General features: G+C 43.2%; 1 protein-coding gene across 7 annotated transcripts in view; it reads left to right on the forward strand.

Annotated features, from left to right (window-relative positions):
- RFX2 (regulatory factor X2) overlaps positions 1-19,499 on the forward strand; it is a 64,653-nt gene that overhangs the window by 36,347 nt on the left and 8,807 nt on the right. For 4 of the 7 annotated variants that reach the window (XM_064497273.1, XM_064497274.1, XM_026110868.2 and 1 more), the window contains exons 5-11: positions 1,004-1,268; positions 6,061-6,135; positions 13,053-13,234; positions 16,330-16,449; positions 17,700-17,815; positions 18,722-18,840; positions 19,160-19,272. In XM_064497273.1, coding sequence (XP_064353343.1) covers positions 1,004-1,268; positions 6,061-6,135; positions 13,053-13,234; positions 16,330-16,449; positions 17,700-17,815; positions 18,722-18,840; positions 19,160-19,272 — 990 coding nt within the window. The remainder of the gene's footprint in view (positions 1-1,003; positions 1,269-6,060; positions 6,136-13,052; positions 13,235-16,329; positions 16,450-17,699; positions 17,816-18,721; positions 18,841-19,159; positions 19,273-19,499) is intronic. The other 3 variants (XM_026110870.2, XM_064497275.1, XM_026110871.2) reach the window with 3 other exon arrangements.

A 19,499-nucleotide genomic window follows, 5' to 3' on the forward strand; every position in this document is an offset into this window, starting at 1 on the left:
GGGCTCCCCGGTGCTGCCACCGCAGCTCCTGAACCGTAACATTGTACGGCCACATCTCATGCCAATGTCACAGCAAAACGCCACCCGCTCACCAGCTTTTTCACAGGGGTTTGCAGTGAAGTTTATCATCTCCTATACTGAAAATTGAAAATGCCACATGTGAAAATGCCAGACAGGCCAATTTCCTTTTCTGTAACAAAAATGAAACAGAATCAGAAAACCGAAGCTTGCCTAGGAAATGTTTGGTTTGCTTTTAATTAACACTACCTCCCAGTCTCTGTATGTGTAGAGTGACCTTCCAGCTTTTTTTTTCCTCTCTCTCGTTTAAGCGGAAAACTGTTGGTGTCAATTAGCTCTCCATACTACTTCTAGAGCACTTAACACATCTTAACACTTGGAAAAGTTTACCTAGGTGTCCAAGCTGCGTTTTCAACAGTTGCGTAAAAAGCTTTAGACTTTCAGGTGTGGCTATTTTATGATACTGTTTACGAACAAAGGCTCTCGCATAGCCACTGCTGCGCTAGCAAAATTGTGCTTTTAAGGGAATGGTTTATTTTATCCAGTATTAACTGTGCAAGGCAAGCTGTTGGCAAGGCAAGTTGTTGCCAGCTGAACTGGCAAGTACTTACTGCTAGAGGCTAGACCTCAGGACTTTTAAAGTAAATGAGAAGAAGGCACATTTTGCAGGCTTTAATTACAGGTTAGGCTCCTGCAAAGAAACCTTCCTGGGCTCTGCATGCTCTCACACAGTCTGTTCCACTGCTCGGACCAGCCATGGCTTCCAGCCTTTGCTTCGGGGCTGTCACGGGACAGATTAATGCTGTCAGAATCGACTTTTATAGCCGGGTTTAATTTCAATAGAGCAAATCCCATCGACAACGGAGGCGAGGCCTTTTTCCCCACTCGGTGGAGCTCGCGGGAGCCACCAGGCGCGCGATGAGATGGGCACGCGCCTCTCCGCCGGCGCCCGCTGCCCGTCCTAACCCTGTTGTTCCTTTGACAGACGAGCCGCCTACTCCTACAACACCGAAGCTCAGATTTACGCCCCCAGCAGCGCTGCTTCCTATTTCGAACCGCAGGGAGGTGGAGCTCAGGTGACTACAGCGGCATCCTCTCCTACGGCCATTCCCTCTCACAACATGGTGGGCATCACCATGGACATTGGGGGAAGTCCGATCCTCTCCGGCTCGGGAGCCTATCTCATTCATGGGGGGATGGAAAACACTAGACATTCTCTGTCACATACTTCACGCTCCTCTCCAGCAACGGTATGTAGCCCTGCAGATGTTGCAGCTCCGGGGCCTGGAATTATTCCCAGGGAACTGAAAAGCCTTCCCAAAATAAAACTTCCTATCGTTATCGCTGTGTATATGTCTGTATAACATGTTATGCAAAGGGAAGCGAGAGAATAGACACTGGTGTACTACAGATATATATATATTTTTTTTTTTCTTTTTTTCCTTCTTTTGGCAGCAGGAATTTGGGGTGTGTCTGGTGGGCAGCAGCTGCTCAGACTTTTTGAGTAGTTTGTTCACTCGCTGGAATTATGCAGTTGGAGATGAGATAAATTCTTAGGAGTTTGGGTTTGGTTTCTTTCCCCCCAAAACAAGTGTCTCACTTTCCAACTCAAAAGAGTTGTCTGCATTTACATTTTCTAATCTGAACACAAGGCTTGGCTTGCCCGAGCTAAAGAAATATCTAAAAATATTTTTGAAGAGACCTGAAAAGTCCGTTATTAACACAGTGGATAATTAGCACAAAGTGTGTCACGCTGATGATCCCAAATGCACACTGATAAAAAGCCTTTATATATCTCCTACACCATTGTGTATTCTGTCCGTGCCATATGTTACAGAAAATGTGTTTTAGGCATAATACTGATCCAATAGAAATGTTTTAAAATTCTAATTTTTTTTCATTGTGTCTATCCAACTATCAGCAGAGGTGCCAGGTTGTTAGAAGCACAGTTGTGCAGCTTTAGGGGACTCAGAGGGATAAAATTATTAACCTAAAATAGCCTTTCTGCAGCTAGAAGCCACCAGGGCTTTTATGTCAGAAGCTACCAAGCCTTCGTAGCAACTGCCACCACAAATGGCTTGGAGCTAGTGTACTTCTGGGATAGTGGTCACCTTCCCTGTCAGCGGGACTTATATGCGTGTATTTATACGTTCGTATATAGAGGTAATTACAAATGTAGATGTAATTGAATGTGCGTGGCCAGATTTTAAAATGTGAACAGCACCGCCCAGTGAGAAAAATAGGAGCTGTTTGCTGCTGAGCACTCTTGCAAATCTGGCCAGTTAGGCTCCGCTTGCTCATCTCGCAGAGTTTTAAAATACAGACTTTAAAGTTTTTGACTGCTCATGCCTCGAAGGCTTGCCTTTGATCCTGCAGTGAATCTGGTCTGTCTTAGGCAGAAGTGGCAGTAGTAGAAGTAGTGGGGAAAAGCCCCTGGCTCTGGGTGGAAATGAAAACGGTGGTAGGAACTGTAGGAATAAAAAATGCCTCTGGATTAGCTGAGATTAAGTTCTTGTGTGAGAATTGTGTCTGTATAGTTTAATTAGTCACAGTTAAAAACTAGCATTGGACCTTCCTCTTACTTTGCTCAAGCTTGTTATTTTGAAGGAAGTAGCTGCTGATCTTGTCGCCTGCGTGGGACTGCATCTCGCAAAGCTACACAACATTACTCTCTTTTTTCTTTCTTTTTTTTTTTTTTTTGATTTCCATGGTGATGGGCGTGATGTCAAAAGCCTGAGCAGAACATGTGTCAATAGAAATGTCCCAGAAACAGGTCTATTTTGTAGCTAGCTATCACATAGGACTAGCTGTTTAGGAAAAAAGAAGTGACATCTGAAATAAAATCACTCTCTTGCTTGGAGGGATAAGCTTTCAGGAGGCTTTTAACAAGAAATGGCAGTGGTTCTTGTGGAAAGGCTCAGGAGGGTTGAGCAGTGCATGGGTGCTCGTCTAGAAGACAGTGTAGGGATGTGTCTGTGTGGTTTCAGTTCTTCTGACATAGGGGAGATAGAGCGGAGCACCCAAGAACTTTCAGAGCCATGATAACTGCTTTGAATTTCACATAATAACGGCTGGGAAGGTAGTGGAAGGCTTAAGGAAAGCAATGACTAGATCGAGTCAATAGGTCGGAACATAAGTTTTAGTTGCAGCGTCTTGCTTAAACAGACCCAGAGGCATGGCTGGTGTTAGAGGCCAGAAAGGCTTTAGTCCTGGCGAAATGTGTTTAAGGGCAGGATTAAGAGATTTGGCTGCAGAGAGAAAGAAAAGTACAGCTCGTGCAGCTGTAGATGAGGAAACTAGTGTTTGCATGGGGCCTTGGGTGTGGAGTGCACGGGGGTGGGATGTCCAAGTGGCCAGCAACGCGAGGGCCTAGCAACGGAGACGCAGCTGGGAGGAATGGGGAAGTGAGAGGGCTTAGGAGGGTGGCGAATGCTTGAGACGGAGCTGGTGCCAAGACCTCGAAGGGGACAGCAAGGAGAGCATCTTCGGAAGAGAGACTGAGCGCAAGGCAGCCCTGTAGAGTTAGCAGTGGCATCAGAGCTGCCTCAGGAGAGTGAGGGGTGTGCGGTCAAGATTAGTTGTAAACTAAAATAAAGTCTTCAAATATTTGTAAACCCTTCCTTCGTCTCTGCTGGAATAATGTTCTGCTCCCTCAAATGGGCTGAAGCAGAACCTGAGACATCCCGTTCAGTGTTGGTACTAACAGAGGACCGTTAATCTTCATTTAAACTAAGCAACGCCAAGAGAGGAAATCCTTGAGACTTCCTGTGAGTAGGTCCTCACAACTGCCTTCCTTCTGGTCCTTCTGAGTCTCGGTCACTTGATTTTTAGTGCAGTGCACTCAAGTCCCATTCTCAGGCAGTATTTTTTTGCTTGCCCAGCGGTTAGTGAGCAGTAGCTGAGAGTTGTTGCCAACATGTCCAGTTGTGGCTGGGAAATGAATGAATAATCTTTAAATTGACTTGTCCTGCACCTTCGGGGTCACCCTAGGCAGACTCACAACTTCAGTCTTTTCCTGGGCCCTAGGATGGAAAGAGAGAAAACTTTGAGCAGCTCTCCTGTAATGAGCTTCGCTGGACAATATTTCATCAGGGCAAATGGTGCTTTTGACTGATAAAAGATTCAGTAATCTCATGGTCAGGAGACTTAGCATCTTTTCCAGTAAAGTAACCACTGAAATGTTCTTTTGTCAAAATGCTCACCTTCATGCAGGACTGGTTAAGACCTGTCGTGATGCTTTTTCAGTCTTTCTCCCGTAATCTTTTTTTTCTCCAGATGTAAGGGGTCCGTTGTTGTTGGATGCTTACCAAAATGTCAAAAGGACAAGCAGTGGTTTTGCGCTTGTGTAAGAGGCGTTGCTCAGCAGGCACTGCCCTGCTCAGCGCTCTCTCCCTCCTGAACAGAGGAAGGAAATGGTGTCTCCCTCTAACGCTTTGACTCATTTCCTCGGGGCTGCATCAGCAATCAGTCTGGGCTGACGAGTTTTGGTTCCTCGTGGTGCATCATGGTGTGCTAGACGGTTTTCTTGAAAACCACTGAAACATAGTCTTAGACTGAGCCTTTTTGGAATTCAGTGGCAACTTATTAAGCTAAGAAGTGCCACAAAGATGTCACTTTTGGATAGAAATGAAGGAATTTATTTTGGAGGTGCTTGGACGGTGTATCGCATTCAGATGTTGATATGGTGCAAACTGTCTTTGGTTGTTGAGTGTTACTTCAGAAGTTAGATCTGACTTATTCTGTTCTCTCACCTTTCTGGTAGAGCTTGGGTTTGTAAAAGGCGGTTTTTATTTTTACTTTTATCTTTGCCATGCTATGAGTCAGGCTGCAAACTGGAGCAGAGGGAGCTAGCTAGTAGGTAAAGGAGGCCATAAGCAGGTAGATCTCTGTGCAGATGTGATGCTTTGTGCATGTGCCCACAGATAACTGCACGACCCTGCATGTTAAACAATGGCAGATCATAACTTTGCAAGGATAGTTGCTCGTCACAAGTTTTACAGGGTGATGTTTGCCTTCTCATCCAGCCTTCACTAACAGGTCACAGATATCAGGGTTTTGAGAACATCTACTGGAGAGAAATGCCAGGTTCTGCCCCTGCCAGTCCCTCAGCCTGTGTTTTTTGAAGTTTCTTTTTTTTCCTTCCTCAACAGCAAAAAGCTAGCGCTGAGGAGCAAAAGAGAGACCAGCAGCCCTCTGAGAGGTTGCCACGGGAGCCCCATATCAGAAAGGACAGGACAAGAAGGGTCTAGGCGAGGGTCTGAGCACCAGGCAGCAGCAACGGCTAGGCGGAGTGCAGGAGAGAAGCTAGGTGAGGGCAGAGCAAAGCACGGGTGCCCTTTAGGGGACAAAATGCCTCGCTGTGCCTGTGGTTGCAGAAGCTCTGAGACGGTGGAAAGAAGCACAGGGAGAATCAAGATATGCCAGGCTCTCTTAGTGGGAAGATCACTTAATTGAAACCTGGTTTTGCCTTGGGAGTCCCCGTGTAGTTACCAGTGAAGATCTGTTGTCCCTTCCAGCTTATACACTGTGCATCAACTCTCCTGTCTCCCCCATTTTATTTAGCTACTGTTAGTTTTTGTCAAAATTTTAAGAAGTAAAAATAACTGAAGTCATTCCTTTCAGGTTTCCTTGAAAGGGATGGGTCAAATGCACCTCTGTGGCAAATCTCCTTCAACCTGCTATAGCACAGCTGTATGGCAGTGTTTTGGTCTAGGCATAGAGGGGAAAGGAGAGGAAAATAAATTTATTTTTTTTATAATAGACAATGCATATAATAGAAGATTGAAAGTCCCCTAGTCTCACCCTTTCACCCTAACAGGAGTTCTTGCCGTGTGGTTAGTTTGCATGCAGTACAATAACGTCTTTGCAGCTTCATCCCATAAGGACTGTGTCTCATCTACTTGCCTCTTTCACAAGCCTGTTGATATAAAGCATTCATCATTCAAATAATAAAGATAAAATCCTGGCTGTTGCTAACTATCTGATTTCCTTTCTTTTTTCTTTTTTCCCTTTTTTTTTTTCTCCTGTGCACATTTTCTTTAGCTTGAAATGGCGATTGAAAACCTACAAAAAAATGAAGGGATTACATCACACAAAAGCAGTTTGCTCAACAGCCATGTAAGTTGCAATCGGATTTTACAACCTCTTCCCTGCTTTGGTAGGCGCAGTCTGTGTAGCCATTTGGTATACTCACTAGCACGAGCCACCCGGAGCAGCCTGAGATTCGGCTGTGCTGCCCAAAGCAGTCCAGTCCCAAGAAATGAGAATTTACAAGAACTGCCGAGACGCTAATGTTTGATTGAGATGTTCTGGATTCTGTTAACTGCCTCTACCCTGTATTTATTTATTTCACTTGCCTTGCAATGGAAACTGCTGGCAATTAGAAAAACATATTTCAGAAAGTTCTTTCCTTTCCCTGGAACTGAAAGATGGCTGGAAAATAACTTGGAGTGAATCACGACAGCTATCCCCTAGATACTGTGTACCAAAAGCCTACTCCTGTGTATGCTTTTATTGCCTCTTTGTGGCACAGGAAGACCGTTAATGTTACAATGCTATGCTAAATCCATTTGCTAGACCTCTCTGTTCTCACTATGCCAACAATTTCCCTGCTTTGTGTGAAGTTCCCACTGTTCTACTGAGCTTACTCAGGGTCTTCTGCATCATGGTTTCTGGCTCCCATGCAGTAACACTTATCAGTGAGCACATGCTTGTGTGGGATTTGAAGGGTCTAATTCAAGTCCCGTTGAAGTCACTAGGCTTGCACTGACTTCGGTGCGTTTTGGATTAGGCTGAAGCATGGTTCTGCTCTGATAAATCACAGTGTGCAAATGGTACTTCTTTATTCTGCCAGATTTCCTCTTGCTTTGTATTTGGGGGCAGATCTGTTGTTCTTAGGTCCTGCAAAAGTATCTTTACTTCTTTTCACCCTGGTGATGTAGCCTGGGAGAATGACAGGAACTTTGAACCTGAGGATCTGACTCTCCTGAGCTGATCCTGAACTGCCACCCAGGGTTCCTGCATGAGCTCGATTCCGAGTTCATCTTCTAGGAGTTGAAAGTTCCTTGTGCTGGTTGGGGAAAGACGAAACCGCACAATCAGGCTTGTAGTTCTTGTTCCGAGCATCTGTGTGCAGCCTTCCTGCCCCAGGTTGTAGCCGTGCTCGTGCACCTGGGCCGTGCCCCTGAGCCCAGACTTGGCAAACTGCAGTTCTTGCTCTGCAGAATTTTTCTTGTTCATCACAGTGCATAAGCCAGAAATAAACCAGCAGGATCTTCTAAATCCTAGGCTGGATTTTGGGGCTGATGGTACGAAAAGACACTTATAAATGGAAAGTAGTTGATATGGAATATCCGTGTTTGTTGCAGTTTTAGGCAGGTTTTTACATTAACACTTTCTGCAAGTGGAACACGTTGTGGGCAGGACATCGGACCAGCCCCATTTCTTTTTTTGCACTGTAATGAACTTGGCACAGGCAGTAAGAAAACTTGCTAGTTTTTTTCAAGTGCATTTGAATCGCTGTGCTGCTAATTTATTGTTTTATAAAGAAGGAACCAATATTACTTTTTCCAGTGTTTGAGAGTCATGAGTTGGTTTCTCTGGAATTGGAAGTGATATAAACAATTTGTAGGGGTTGTGTGAAGGGTTTGGTATTTCTGAGGTTGGGGCTGCATTTTCAAGCTTTTCTCTGCAAACTGGAAGATCTGAAACTTATTTTCCAGTTTCAAAAAAGGAGATTTCCTTTGAATCCTGTGACCCCAGGAACTGAGACTTAAAGGTATTAAAAACATTAGTCAGATCAGCAGAGCTGTCAGCACTTAGCCTTGCCTAGGACTCTGGGAGTTTTCTGAAGTCCAGCAGTATCATAGTTAGACTCCGCATCGCGATCTAGGCAAACAGAAATTGGTGAAGCAGAAAGGACCTTAGTCCTGTTATGGCTGGCAGCTGTTCGCAAGTTCATCACAATAAATCTGTGGTTTGAGCATAAAAAAAAATCTGAGCCAGCAAACCTCAGTTCCTTCTCTGCAAGCTCACTGTGCCCTAAGCCCACGGTCAGTAGCTCAAATAACTCTTGGGTCCTGCTTGCTTTCATTTAACAGTTTCTTCCTTTAGTTGACTGCCCCAGAGGGAACTGCTATGTGAAGTGGAATGGTTTCACAGCAAGTGTAGGGGGAAACCCTTCCATCGTAGGGGCCGGATAGGACTTTACAATGTTGTCAGGCTGCATACTGATGCATCCTTGAGAAGGAAGACCTCAACTCATTCCACAGCCCATATTCCAGGTCCTTCCTCCACAGCTCCTTTAGTTAACCCTCTTTTAACTCACCCAGGTAGCTGCCCCTTGCTCGGTTGCTTCCGCTTCTCTGATGCCCTTTAGAAAGGGGACTGCAGAGAGGGACGGAGTGGAGCTGGATGGCGATGGATGGGTAGTGGCATGGTATTGAAGGAGGTGTGAAAAAAGCAGGGAAAGGACAGAGGAAGGAAAATGAAGATAGCAAAGGGATTTCATCCATCTGCAGGCTGTGCAGGATAGAGTTTGATCCAGATTGCACCTGCGATTAGATCTTCCCCACCCTTTTCTTGCAGGGTAGAAGAACCTAATGTCTCTCTTCTCAGGTCACTGTTCGTAGTTTGGCATCAAGCTTAAGTTCTGTAACAAACTCCAGAGCAAATAAACGACTTCATGAGCGTGTGCATACCCATCTGCTCCCCAGCCGTCCCTGCCGAGGACGTCGGTCCAGGCACAACAATGCGCTGCCGTGGCAGCTCCAGGTCTGGGGGTGGTTTAGTTCCCTGGCGTGTGCAACGCTGTGCAGGTTTTCTGTTATCTGGGATGTTTCAGTTTCTCTCTCTTTAAATTTAAAAAAAAGAAGAGAGAGAGAGGCAGATGATTGCATATCTCAAATGCTTGCATGACTGAAACACGATATTGTCGGTCTTGCACACGAGAACCAGAAAGTGAAACAGAAGGTGACTGTGGTTTGTCAAGGCTCGGAGGAAAACACGAGCTTGGCATAGGTGGCAGAATTCAAAACAGAGCGAACAGCTCCACGTGTTCTTAGCATCGCAGGCAGAGGTGGTAACAAAATACAGTCTCTTGACTTGATGCTGTACGTCCCTCTACTGCCAAAAGCTGGGGTGATAGTTACACTATTAATTGTGGCTTAATTGCCTCTAGTCTTACGTGCAAAAATAACTTAAGAGCATAGAAGGTTGCAGCAGCTTTCATTAGGCATTTTGTCCCTTGCTTCAAACTTTGCATTTCAGAAATCCATAAATTCCTAGAGTAACTTTTTGTTTTGTTGTCATTAGCAACATGTTTCATGTCAGATTTTTTTTAAAGGAAAGCTAAAGATATCTCAATGACAAGAGAATTTTTTACAAATGCCGTTCACACAAAATCCATGTGAAAAGGAACCACCTTTGATAATTTTTAATTGAGCCTCAAAATCTCTCCGAGTAGTTATTCGAGTGTACTTGAAGTACCAAATTTAGAAGCTAATATTAAAACCCCAATGACACATGATGCCTCTAATGAAATCATGTCAATTTATTACTGTTACTGAAACAGCTCCACTCACAAGTGTCCTCCAGAATTGCTGGGTCAGAGGATTGTTCTTTGCCAGTTAGGAGCTTGCAGGTGATGCAAAGAAATTTGAGGAAGACAGCTGCAATTCTCCTACATGAGTGCCTAAAGCTAGGCACCTAAAGCAGTTGGATGCCTTAACCTACCTGCGTGAGGCCCTGCAGCTCCTAGATATTCACAGCATTCATAGGAGTTGTGGAAGAATTTTTTTTTCTCACTGTTTAAAAGAAAAAAGCCAAGCGATTATTATTTTTTTTTCCTGTTGGTGAATGGCTCTTATGTGGGAAACAGTGAGGGAATTTTGCCACTGAATTTAAAAACATGGGAACACTTAAAATGAGCCTGAATAAAAGAGTAGGAAAACTATTAGAAGGAATAATTGTCCCTGGGCAGGGGAGGAATGTAATGACCTAATGAAGGAGGACTCTCCTGTTTGGTGGAGAAAGGCAGGCAAGCCCTGAAGCTTGTGCTTACGTATGATGGGTGGCTTTGGGTTTAAAGTTAAGAGTGAGTGTTATGCTGAGTATCTTCATTTAAAAAAAAACACGACTAACTAGAGTTGATGGGGACTTTTTTCAGAAGTGTCATTTTGCCAAACTGAAACTTTTAGTGAAAATTCATAGGTTTTGATGGAACTTTCCCCTCGAATATGGGTGGAGCTGAGTAGGGGAGGCTTGGTGAGAGGGAAACGTTTAGGCCACAGTGGCTGGAAAGCCCACGCTTGGCGTGCAAGGAGATGAGCCTGGCTCCAGTTCTAACTCCCAACTGGACCACGCGAGTCATCCCTGTGTATCACTTTCTCCATCCTTAAAAAGCCATCCTTGAATCAAACTCGGTCCATTTTTTTGTTAAAGATCTTCAAATCATAACAAACAGTCGATAGAAATTAGGTTAAAGTAAAAATGAAGTGGAAGTGTTCCCCTGCAATGCTTCTAGCACAAACAAAGCAGTGTACGGCCGCATAGTGATTTTATTGGGGCTTGATTGTAACATAAGCAGAAATGAAACTGTTGAATATCTTGTCATTCCAACCAAGGGAAATTTGAAAAGTAAACGGAATAAGGAATACAAATAGAAAGGATCTTTAATGTTCTCATTTTAAGTGTCCGATATGTTATTACTAATGCAGGAAGAGCAAAATCCAGCTTTTGAAAATGATTTATACTCTGACATATTTCCTTTTTAAGCTCTTTTGTGCGTTTCATAATAAAATTCTAATTCAGTAGTGGGAGTTCGTATTGTGAAACTCTGTAATGCATGAAGGAATATAAAAAAGACACTTGCAGAAGAGGAATACTGGGAGATGAAGGAAATATTCTAGAAATATCTGCGATTAGACTAGAAGTGGCCAGGATGAAATTTAAATGAGAGGTTTTTACCTATATCTGAATTTTTCATGATCTAATAATATGACTCATTTATTTATTTATTTTTAAAGATTGGGGTTAGAACAGGTTTAGAAGGTCAGAAATAACTGATCAGCATGCAGCATTTTCCAAAGGACAAATAAAATAAAGGGTTAAAAAAAAGTGAACCTTCTTAATCATTAATCTTTTAAATACTAGGGATGGGCTAAAATTAGTATAGCTGTGGACTAATCTGAAAGAGAGCTCCTGCTGGTCTGTTATGTCAAAAACACTGGGGTCCAATTTTGTTAGCGATGGCTTAATCGACAGGTTGAGCGGTAACCTCAGGGCTGCAGAATGACCTTCCAGGGATTCACAGTGATGTTTCCTCCCGCAGATGAAAGCCTGAAGGGCTGCAGATCATCAGTAACCACAGCCTTTAAGGACAGTAGGGTTTGGAGTTCAAAAAGTCCTTTATCTGTGAAATACACATCAAACAGCATCTTAGATGGCATGTGACTGGAGGAAGGTCTTTGAAAAGCAGGACAGAGAGGCAAATGACCAAGTGGTGGTGGTTCTTCCAGCTGTGGTAGTCCCTGGTCTGCTCCGAAGTCCACCAGAACGGATAGAAACAGTCATATGAACTGCTGCTGCTTTGGATCAAACCCAGCTAATGAAATGAAATTGAGCTTTAACTGTACAGCTTTGGATTCAGCTCCTTCTATGTAGCAAAAGTTTAAATTTGGAGACTGAGTGATAACCACAAAACATATGTTCATAGGTGCAGATAGCTTGTTCTAGGCTGAAAAGTATTTGTACGAGAGCAAAACTGGATATGAAATATGTAAACTGAAAATAACTCAATTGCGTGACAAGTCAGAGTTGTCATTGAATGTTTCAGGTTGGATTTTTACAGTTACTGATACAAAACTCAAGTAATACAGTGATGAACCGGGACCCTCAAGTTTCACCAAGTGACAACGATAGCAAAGAGCTGGATGACGGAGTATCAGTGGGAAGAGTTTAAGCATTAAGTTTTAGGCCAACGTGTACATCCATGTACTTGGTTAAATCCCACTGACTCAGTTTCTGCTTGGATGCAACATGTGCCTGAATTGTTTGCTGCAAGGAGATGGAGTGGCTAATATTTTGGCATCTGCAACCTGAGTGTGTTTTGCCATGAATCGGATGCGAGTGCAACCACCTTTGGTGGAGCTGTGCCTCCTATGCTATACGCCCACGTATGGATGTCTGGATATAGAGGGAAATTTTGAAAATGTTAATCCTAAATGTCCCTAAGGACAGTGAAAAGTCTCTTATCAGAGCTGTTGATTTTAATCCCTTTGTATATCTAGTTCCTTCAAAGAATTCACTTAATACAGTACTTCTTTTATCGAGACCGAATTTGGCATTTGGCCAATTAAAGGAAATGCAGGTTTTGTCCGTTTGCATTTTAATTCCTGTGCTGCAATTGTATGCTTCACCTGCCCTTTCAGACTAGCTGGTTATAAATAATTTATATCTAATCGCAAACTTTAATCAACGTAAATGTCAGGAGAAGTAAAGTTCAGACAGTAAGTTTCAAAAAATAGGTGGTACCCTGTTAGATTTTTAAAGTTGGTTTGGTAACCATTAATTTTGTTGTTAAGGGAACAGTTGCAAACATGCCAATCTTCAAATTAAAAAAGACTTAGTGGGGCATTTTGGTTCCCCTGGCATTTTTTTTCCATCCTTGAAAATATCTTAGCATCTTTATTCTTGGAAAATGTGAGTCCTAACAGCTTTATTTTGGCTCTGCAGGAATTCGTCCAAGCTCAGGACGGACAGTGAGATGGGAGGCAGAGTCTGCTTTATGCTGTTGCCGAATCCAGCAACGCTTTTGTTTTATTAGCTTTGGGCTGGGGGTCGTTTTCCTTTTGAAAATGCGACTGGCCTAAATATCGCTTATATGAATTAACTACCCAGCGTTAAGCTCTCTTGAACTCTCGGCATCAGATAGGTTCTCCTGACATTTAAGTGTTGACACTGTTTTACATCGCCTGCTCCAGCCCTCTTTAGACTTTCACGTGTATTTTATTCATTTATGTTTTCCATGCATAAAGCTCCAGTGGTTGTTGGACAACTACGAGACAGCGGAAGGCGTGAGCCTTCCCAGGAGCTCTCTGTATAACCATTACCTGCGGCACTGCCAGGAGCACAAACTGGATCCAGTGAACGCCGCTTCCTTCGGAAAACTCATCCGCTCGGTGTTCATGGGGCTGCGGACTCGCCGCTTGGGAACCAGGTTGGTTTGAGACAGCTTGGGACCGAGGTGATGGAAGAAGCATCTTGCTTCCCCTTCACTGGGAGACCCCTCGTTGAGTTAAACACTGTATTTCTCATCTCTACTTACCTGCTGCTCGGTGGCTGCCTCGGAGAGCGGTGTGTGGCTTTGGGGGCATTCGTGAAACTTCTGAGAAGCTTCCTATAAAAGGAATTAATTAAAACCAAGCGTCTTTTTAGGCACTAATTTCAGGGGCTGCACTTTGTTCTCAAGAAGGCCTTATGCTTTGCAGGAAGAAAAATTGTTGCATGCTTCTGATGTGATCTATATTTCAAAACAAAAATGCTCTTGCAGCTTCTCTCATGGGTGCTGAACATCTCCTAAGCATAATTTAGCAGGCTGAGGTTTTTATTTTAAGATCTGCAGAAACAAGCAGGCATTATCCTGTAAGGAAAAAAAATTGCTATTCGAAGGCACCTAAGTAATTCCAGCGTGTCGTGAGGCAAAGCTCCTTTCCGAACGTGAATCAGCAGCGCAAGGCATTTGACAAGAAAGTCGATTTCGGACACGTTCTGGGTCCCTGGTGACAATATCTTGTCCAGTGACGCAGTCAAATGTGATCTAAGCCCATTTCTTAAGCAGTCTAAGAATATTTTATTTTAATCTGGGCTTCTCATTCTTTTATCGCCTCAAAAAGGTGAAGTCCCACTTCTTCGAGATTGCCACTGTCAGCTGCAGAGTCCAAAAACTCGGTGCAGTTAAGTGGTTCCCCCTTTGGGGTTTGGTAAAGTCATTCGGTTATGGACGAGAACAGAGCCGGTGCCCAAATCTGCGATTCAGACAAGCTGCACGCAGGGAGGTGGCTTATTTCAGAAACTGCCAAAGCAGCTGGCTGAATCTTGTGACAAAAACGTTTCTTTTAAGGCATCAAAGACCCATATGATGTTACAGGAAAAGTGAAACTCAAGAAAGGATGCTTGGCATCATTTCATGTGTGTCGTCCTAGAAAACATCCAAAATATATGAACAGCTTGTACAGCCGAGTTTGCATTTCATGTCAGCTTTTAATTTTAAAAAGTAGGTAATACACTAGAGAGACAGGGATTGCACTGATTATATAACTTTTTTATAATAATATTTAAGCTAGATATTTGGTCTTCTAGACAAGAACAAAACCAGATGTGTCTGGAGCATTCCACAGCTGGAATGTGCAAGCGAGAGTCATCAGGAGAGCGGGGGAGAGTTTGGATTTCTGTAGATTGGTTAAAGTGGAAGCTCTCTGAAATAATTTCTTTAGAGGAAAGAAGTTCTTTAATCCTATTATGGGAGGAAAAATGTTAAGTCCCAACAGCTGCCGTTGACTATTGTAATGTCTTGTTTTGTGACTTCAAAGATGATTAGACTTGAAAACAGAAATGGCCCACAAGTGGAGTTTCTGGTCTGTGGCAACATTCCGGCATTTCAGAATTTGTTTTCACTGGAAGCTAGAGTAAAAAAAAAGAATAAAAAAATCCTTTAGTGGAAATTCCAGAATGTTGTAGTTCAGCTTTTGGTAATGTCACATGCTGTTGTTATTCTTTATTAAGTAGTGAAATATCTAACAGCATTTATTTTTCTTTGTAAAAATGAGGCAATTGACGTTCAGTGCTTTTAAACTTTTAAATATATGGATTATATTCCTGAAATAATATATTTTTATATCCATCTCTTGTAATATAAATGTTGGGTGTTTACTAAATATTAAACTTCCCTAAAATTTTGGGCCAAAGGGTCCTGAAGACCATCACTAACCAGATTTCGATGACTTTGAAAACTTTGTCATTAAGAAAAACACTTAAAATTGAAAATGTGCAGGCTTGAAAGGATACGATAGACCTCAATAAATATGGAAATAGCTATCCACCATTATCGTCTAAATGAATGAATAAGTAAATACATGCCATTAGTATTTAATTTGCAGTCACTTAAAATCAGGCAAGGTCATACCGGAGCATTCAACAGTGTGTGTAAAAACCCTTTGTTACAGTGACAAAGACTAAATTCAACAATTTCCCCTTAAAAAAAAATCAGAAAAGAGAGAATTCCTGCAACAAAGAAGGGAGGGTTAATTCCCAGGCAAATATTCCTTTCTTAAATTTCCCCGGTGTGTAGTTTTCCTATGGGAATCACCATGGGATTTAAGGTGCCTTCAGACTTTGCCATGCGCCGTGAAGATACCGAGACAGCAAACCGTAATTCTAAACCATGCTGATAAGAGCACTCCAGAGGCCCTGCCACTCACTCCCCGGCCTCTGTCTCCTCTACCCCGACAATTTAGCTCCGATTCATAGCTTTGTTAGCTACAAATTAGCTGAATCCAAATTGGGCCGACTGTCCTCGTGCATCTGCGGCTGTGTGATTGTCCTTCTCGCTCCCAAAAGCAATTGTTGAAAAATTCAAGTTTTCCCATTAAACTGGAATTGACACATTTGGTGTGATGGAAAGGCGTTTTCCTAAACAGCATCATAGCAGCTTTCCTGACCGGCAGTGGAAAAAGAATTCCTGCCTCTTTTGCTGTTGCAAAAGACTTTTCTTTTCTAATATAAAAACTGAAAATGAGTGACTCCAAACGCAAAGCTAGGTCAAAGCCTCCTGCCATGGCTGTGTAGGTGCAGACAGCACTGAGACGTTTTTCTTATCCTGGTTGACTGTTCAGTCGGGCTTGTTTTATCCGGTTCTAGGTAAGGATGGAAGTTTTGTTGTTATATATAAAATGAATCCTTAAACTCTAATCAAAGGGCAAAGTGTCCCTAGAGGTCTTCATGTCCTTTTGTTCAGTACCATGTTGTATTGTAACGCTTCTCTCTTCTTCTCCATTTACCATTGGTTAGTTGGAACAAACCTTGCCAGATTTTAAATGTGGATGTCACTTAGCTTCGCGACATGCGGTTTTAAGTTTTATAAGGGATGATGGCATTCATTAGTCCAGCCATTCAAATAGCTCTTGGCAGCAAAGAACCATGTGCTGTAAAAAGTAATGTGTATTGTCAAAAGAAGCCTAAGAATAAATTGCGGGGCTGTGATGTCGCTTCCGTTGAGTAGCTGCCACTGAGCAATTTCACCACTGATGCTTCCAGGGGCAACTCCAAATATCACTATTACGGGATCCGTCTAAAGCCCGAGTCTCCGCTCAACCGCTTGCAGGAGGACACCCAGTACATGGCGATGCGGCAGCAGCCCATCCACCAGAAACAGAGGTAGGTGCTCCCGGCTCCTCGGAGCTGCTACGGGACCGGGTCCTTGCCCCAGAAAAGCCAGGAGGGGGCTTGGGAGCAAAGGGAGCCCATTGGGACTGTTCAAACCCAAGTGTCACTGAAGGGCTGAAGCACATAGCTGTGCTGTAAAAGAAGGGGATTGCAAGGTACTGGTTAGTCTGAGTATATCCCTTCCTGCATCCCTGTGACTCAACACTTCTAGGACCTCAACTATGGAGTTATTTGTGCCTGTTCTGTGTGAGGGACTTGTGTGCTTGCATTGGCTTGGAGTTTTTTCGTGCAACGGTGTAAGTTAAACTGTGGCACGGTTAGTCTTGTATCTGGGTAGTTTTAAGTAGAAACGCAACAAGCAAAGGAATTTGGAATCGCTTCTTGGAAGTGTTGATGCTTCTGGTTCTCGCTGGATTGGAGAAGGCATGGAAGGATTTATGTCTTCAGTTCCCAAACAGAAAGCAAGCATCAAAGTAGGCTCCAGAGTCAATAGGAGACTGAGTTCGCACTCTGGCTTCCACTCCAGCTCTGCTTCTCGTTTCCTTTTTATTTCTTAACCCCTTTAATCCTATCTCAGGGAATGCTTTTTCAAAAGGAGGCCCTCATGTGCACCTGAGTGGGTAATATAAACAGCCAGCTCTCCAAATGCTGGCCTCGAGTTTGCTTCAACAGTTGCTAGTCCCTGAAAGTTTTGTTTTCCAGACATTACCAGTTACTTACCAGAAGTTAGTTTTACGTTAAGGTTTCACACCACCCTTGGTGTAGCCCAGCGTGGGTTTGCCTTGCTTACGAGAGCACGTGCAATAATGCTGCTTCAAATCTTTTGACCACTCGAGATAGCAAAGCTGACCAAACTTTAATACTAAAATATAGAACTACAAAGGTTAATTGGTGGATTATATTTTATAAGCATGTTAGTTGTGAGCAGCATGTGTTGAAGCACAAGTGCGGAAAGCCGTAAAGGTTGATAACTGTCTTCTGTAGACAGTCTGATGTATTGCATGCTAACGACTGACTAAGCATTTATATAAGTAGCTGTAAATATTTTCAAACCATATATAAATGAGGAATATAACCTCATATATTACGTGGTCAATGCATATAGCTTAAATAAGAAGCACTATACAGCACAGCGACTGTTTAGGTGTCCCTGGCTTTCACAGTGTGACTGTGTTGCGGGTTGTGTGTGTGTGTGTCTGCTCGGGTCTGCGTGTAACTACCAAGCCCTGCTCTAAACGTAGGTATAGACCAGCCCAGAAGATGGATGGCATGGCAGAGAGCGGATCCAACAGTAGCCTGCACACTACTCCTGAACAGTCGGTTGCTGCTCAGAGTCAACACCATCAGCAATTCATAGGTGAGGAAACTGTTTTAATGTATCAGATAGCTCACTTCGAGGCTTCTAATTTAGGAGAAAGGAAGGCTCTTTCCAGTGACTCCCAAGGGCCAAGGAGAAACGCAAGCCTGGGACACACAGCAGGAACAGTCATTTATCAGTTACCTTTACAGGTATTTGGAGAGCGTTTCAGCAAACTTTTAAAAGTCTTTTTTTCCTTGTGCCATCATCCTTCAGTTCCTTCTAAGTAGGTTTCTAATCAGGCCAATTTTTACCAAATTGGATGGATAGAGTAGAGGTCTCAAAGCCTTGGAGTCCTGAAGAGTGTTGTTAAAATAGGCAGCCCAAGAGAGGAGAGCGACAGTTCATTGCACCTATAGGAGAAACAGCTGCAAGGTTTATTACGCTTCAGAGGACCCATATGTGCCCATACCTTGTGAGATAAATTCTCCGGTTTCGCTGGTCGTGGACCCGCTTGTTTCCAGAGTCTCTAACAGTGACACAAAAACCTGGCCAGCTCCGACAGTCTCTGAAACACAATTGCTCCTGATATGTCTGCTAGCCAATTAATTTCTCCATTGTGCTCTCAAAATACCAAAGGGATGTTATTCAGGCTTCGGAGAAAACCTAATGGGCAGCACATTAGAGGAGGACAATGTATTCTTGTTTCTTTTCTTGCAAAGAGGAAGGAAGCATTCTTCTTGCCGCGTGGAATGAATGGGCTCCGGTTGTTCGCTTCTTGCCCAATATGACAGGATGAATCAGGGAGGTACTGGATTATCAGTCTCATTTCACCTGTTTCATCAGCGGTTATTGGAGATGTGAAATATAGCCGCCAGCCACTGCAACATCTTGTACTTATTCATAGGCCTGTGTAACTGGATGTTCCTAACTTTCACTGTCTTTCCCAATCTTTCTTTTCCCTAGATGTAACCCATGTCTTTCCGGAGTTCCCAGCCCCTGATCTAGGTAATGTCCTCTTGCAAGAAGGGGTCACCATGAATGATGTCAAAACCCTGCAGCTTCTTTACAGACGACACTGTGAGGTGATTATTTTGGATATATTTAATTGATTCATTAATTGATGTGGGGCATAAGTCAGGTGCCCTTCTCCCCCATCCTGCTCCCAGGAGCCACTAGGGTGTAAATGGGAATGTTTGATTTGTTACCTGTTACAAGTATTGCACTGTTTTTTCTTTTTTTATTGTATAACTTGTTTTATATTATGTTGATCATTAGAACAATGCACTTTCAGCTGTGTTTTCTTGTAAATTATTTAACCTAAATGGCAGAGCATGAAATTTATGTTCAGACTGTGTGACAAGACACTAACAACAGCTAACGAGTTGTGTCCTTTATCATCAGGCGACTTTGGATGTTGTAATGAACCTCCAGTTTCATTATATTGAGAAACTGTGGCAATCCTTCTGGAGTCCTAAAACACCATCTAGTGATGGCTCTACTGCCCTGCCATCCAGGTATGCCATTGCGCTTTGATTATTTCTGAATGATCCATTTTTAGTGGTACTTTATCTTTCAAAAATGGACTGGTTGCAGCTTCATTAGCCATTTTAACTGCTTTATTGGACTTGGAAATATTTACTTCCCTGCAGAATCATTATAAGGAGTGTCAGGTCAAATATTGTAATGACCGCACAAAGTGCAGACCTCGGAGGAAAGCATCTGCTCAGATGGTTTTATTATT

This window comes from Dromaius novaehollandiae, chromosome 25 (assembly GCF_036370855.1).
Source record: "Dromaius novaehollandiae isolate bDroNov1 chromosome 25, bDroNov1.hap1, whole genome shotgun sequence".
Taxonomy (NCBI): Eukaryota; Metazoa; Chordata; class Aves; order Casuariiformes; family Dromaiidae; genus Dromaius; species Dromaius novaehollandiae.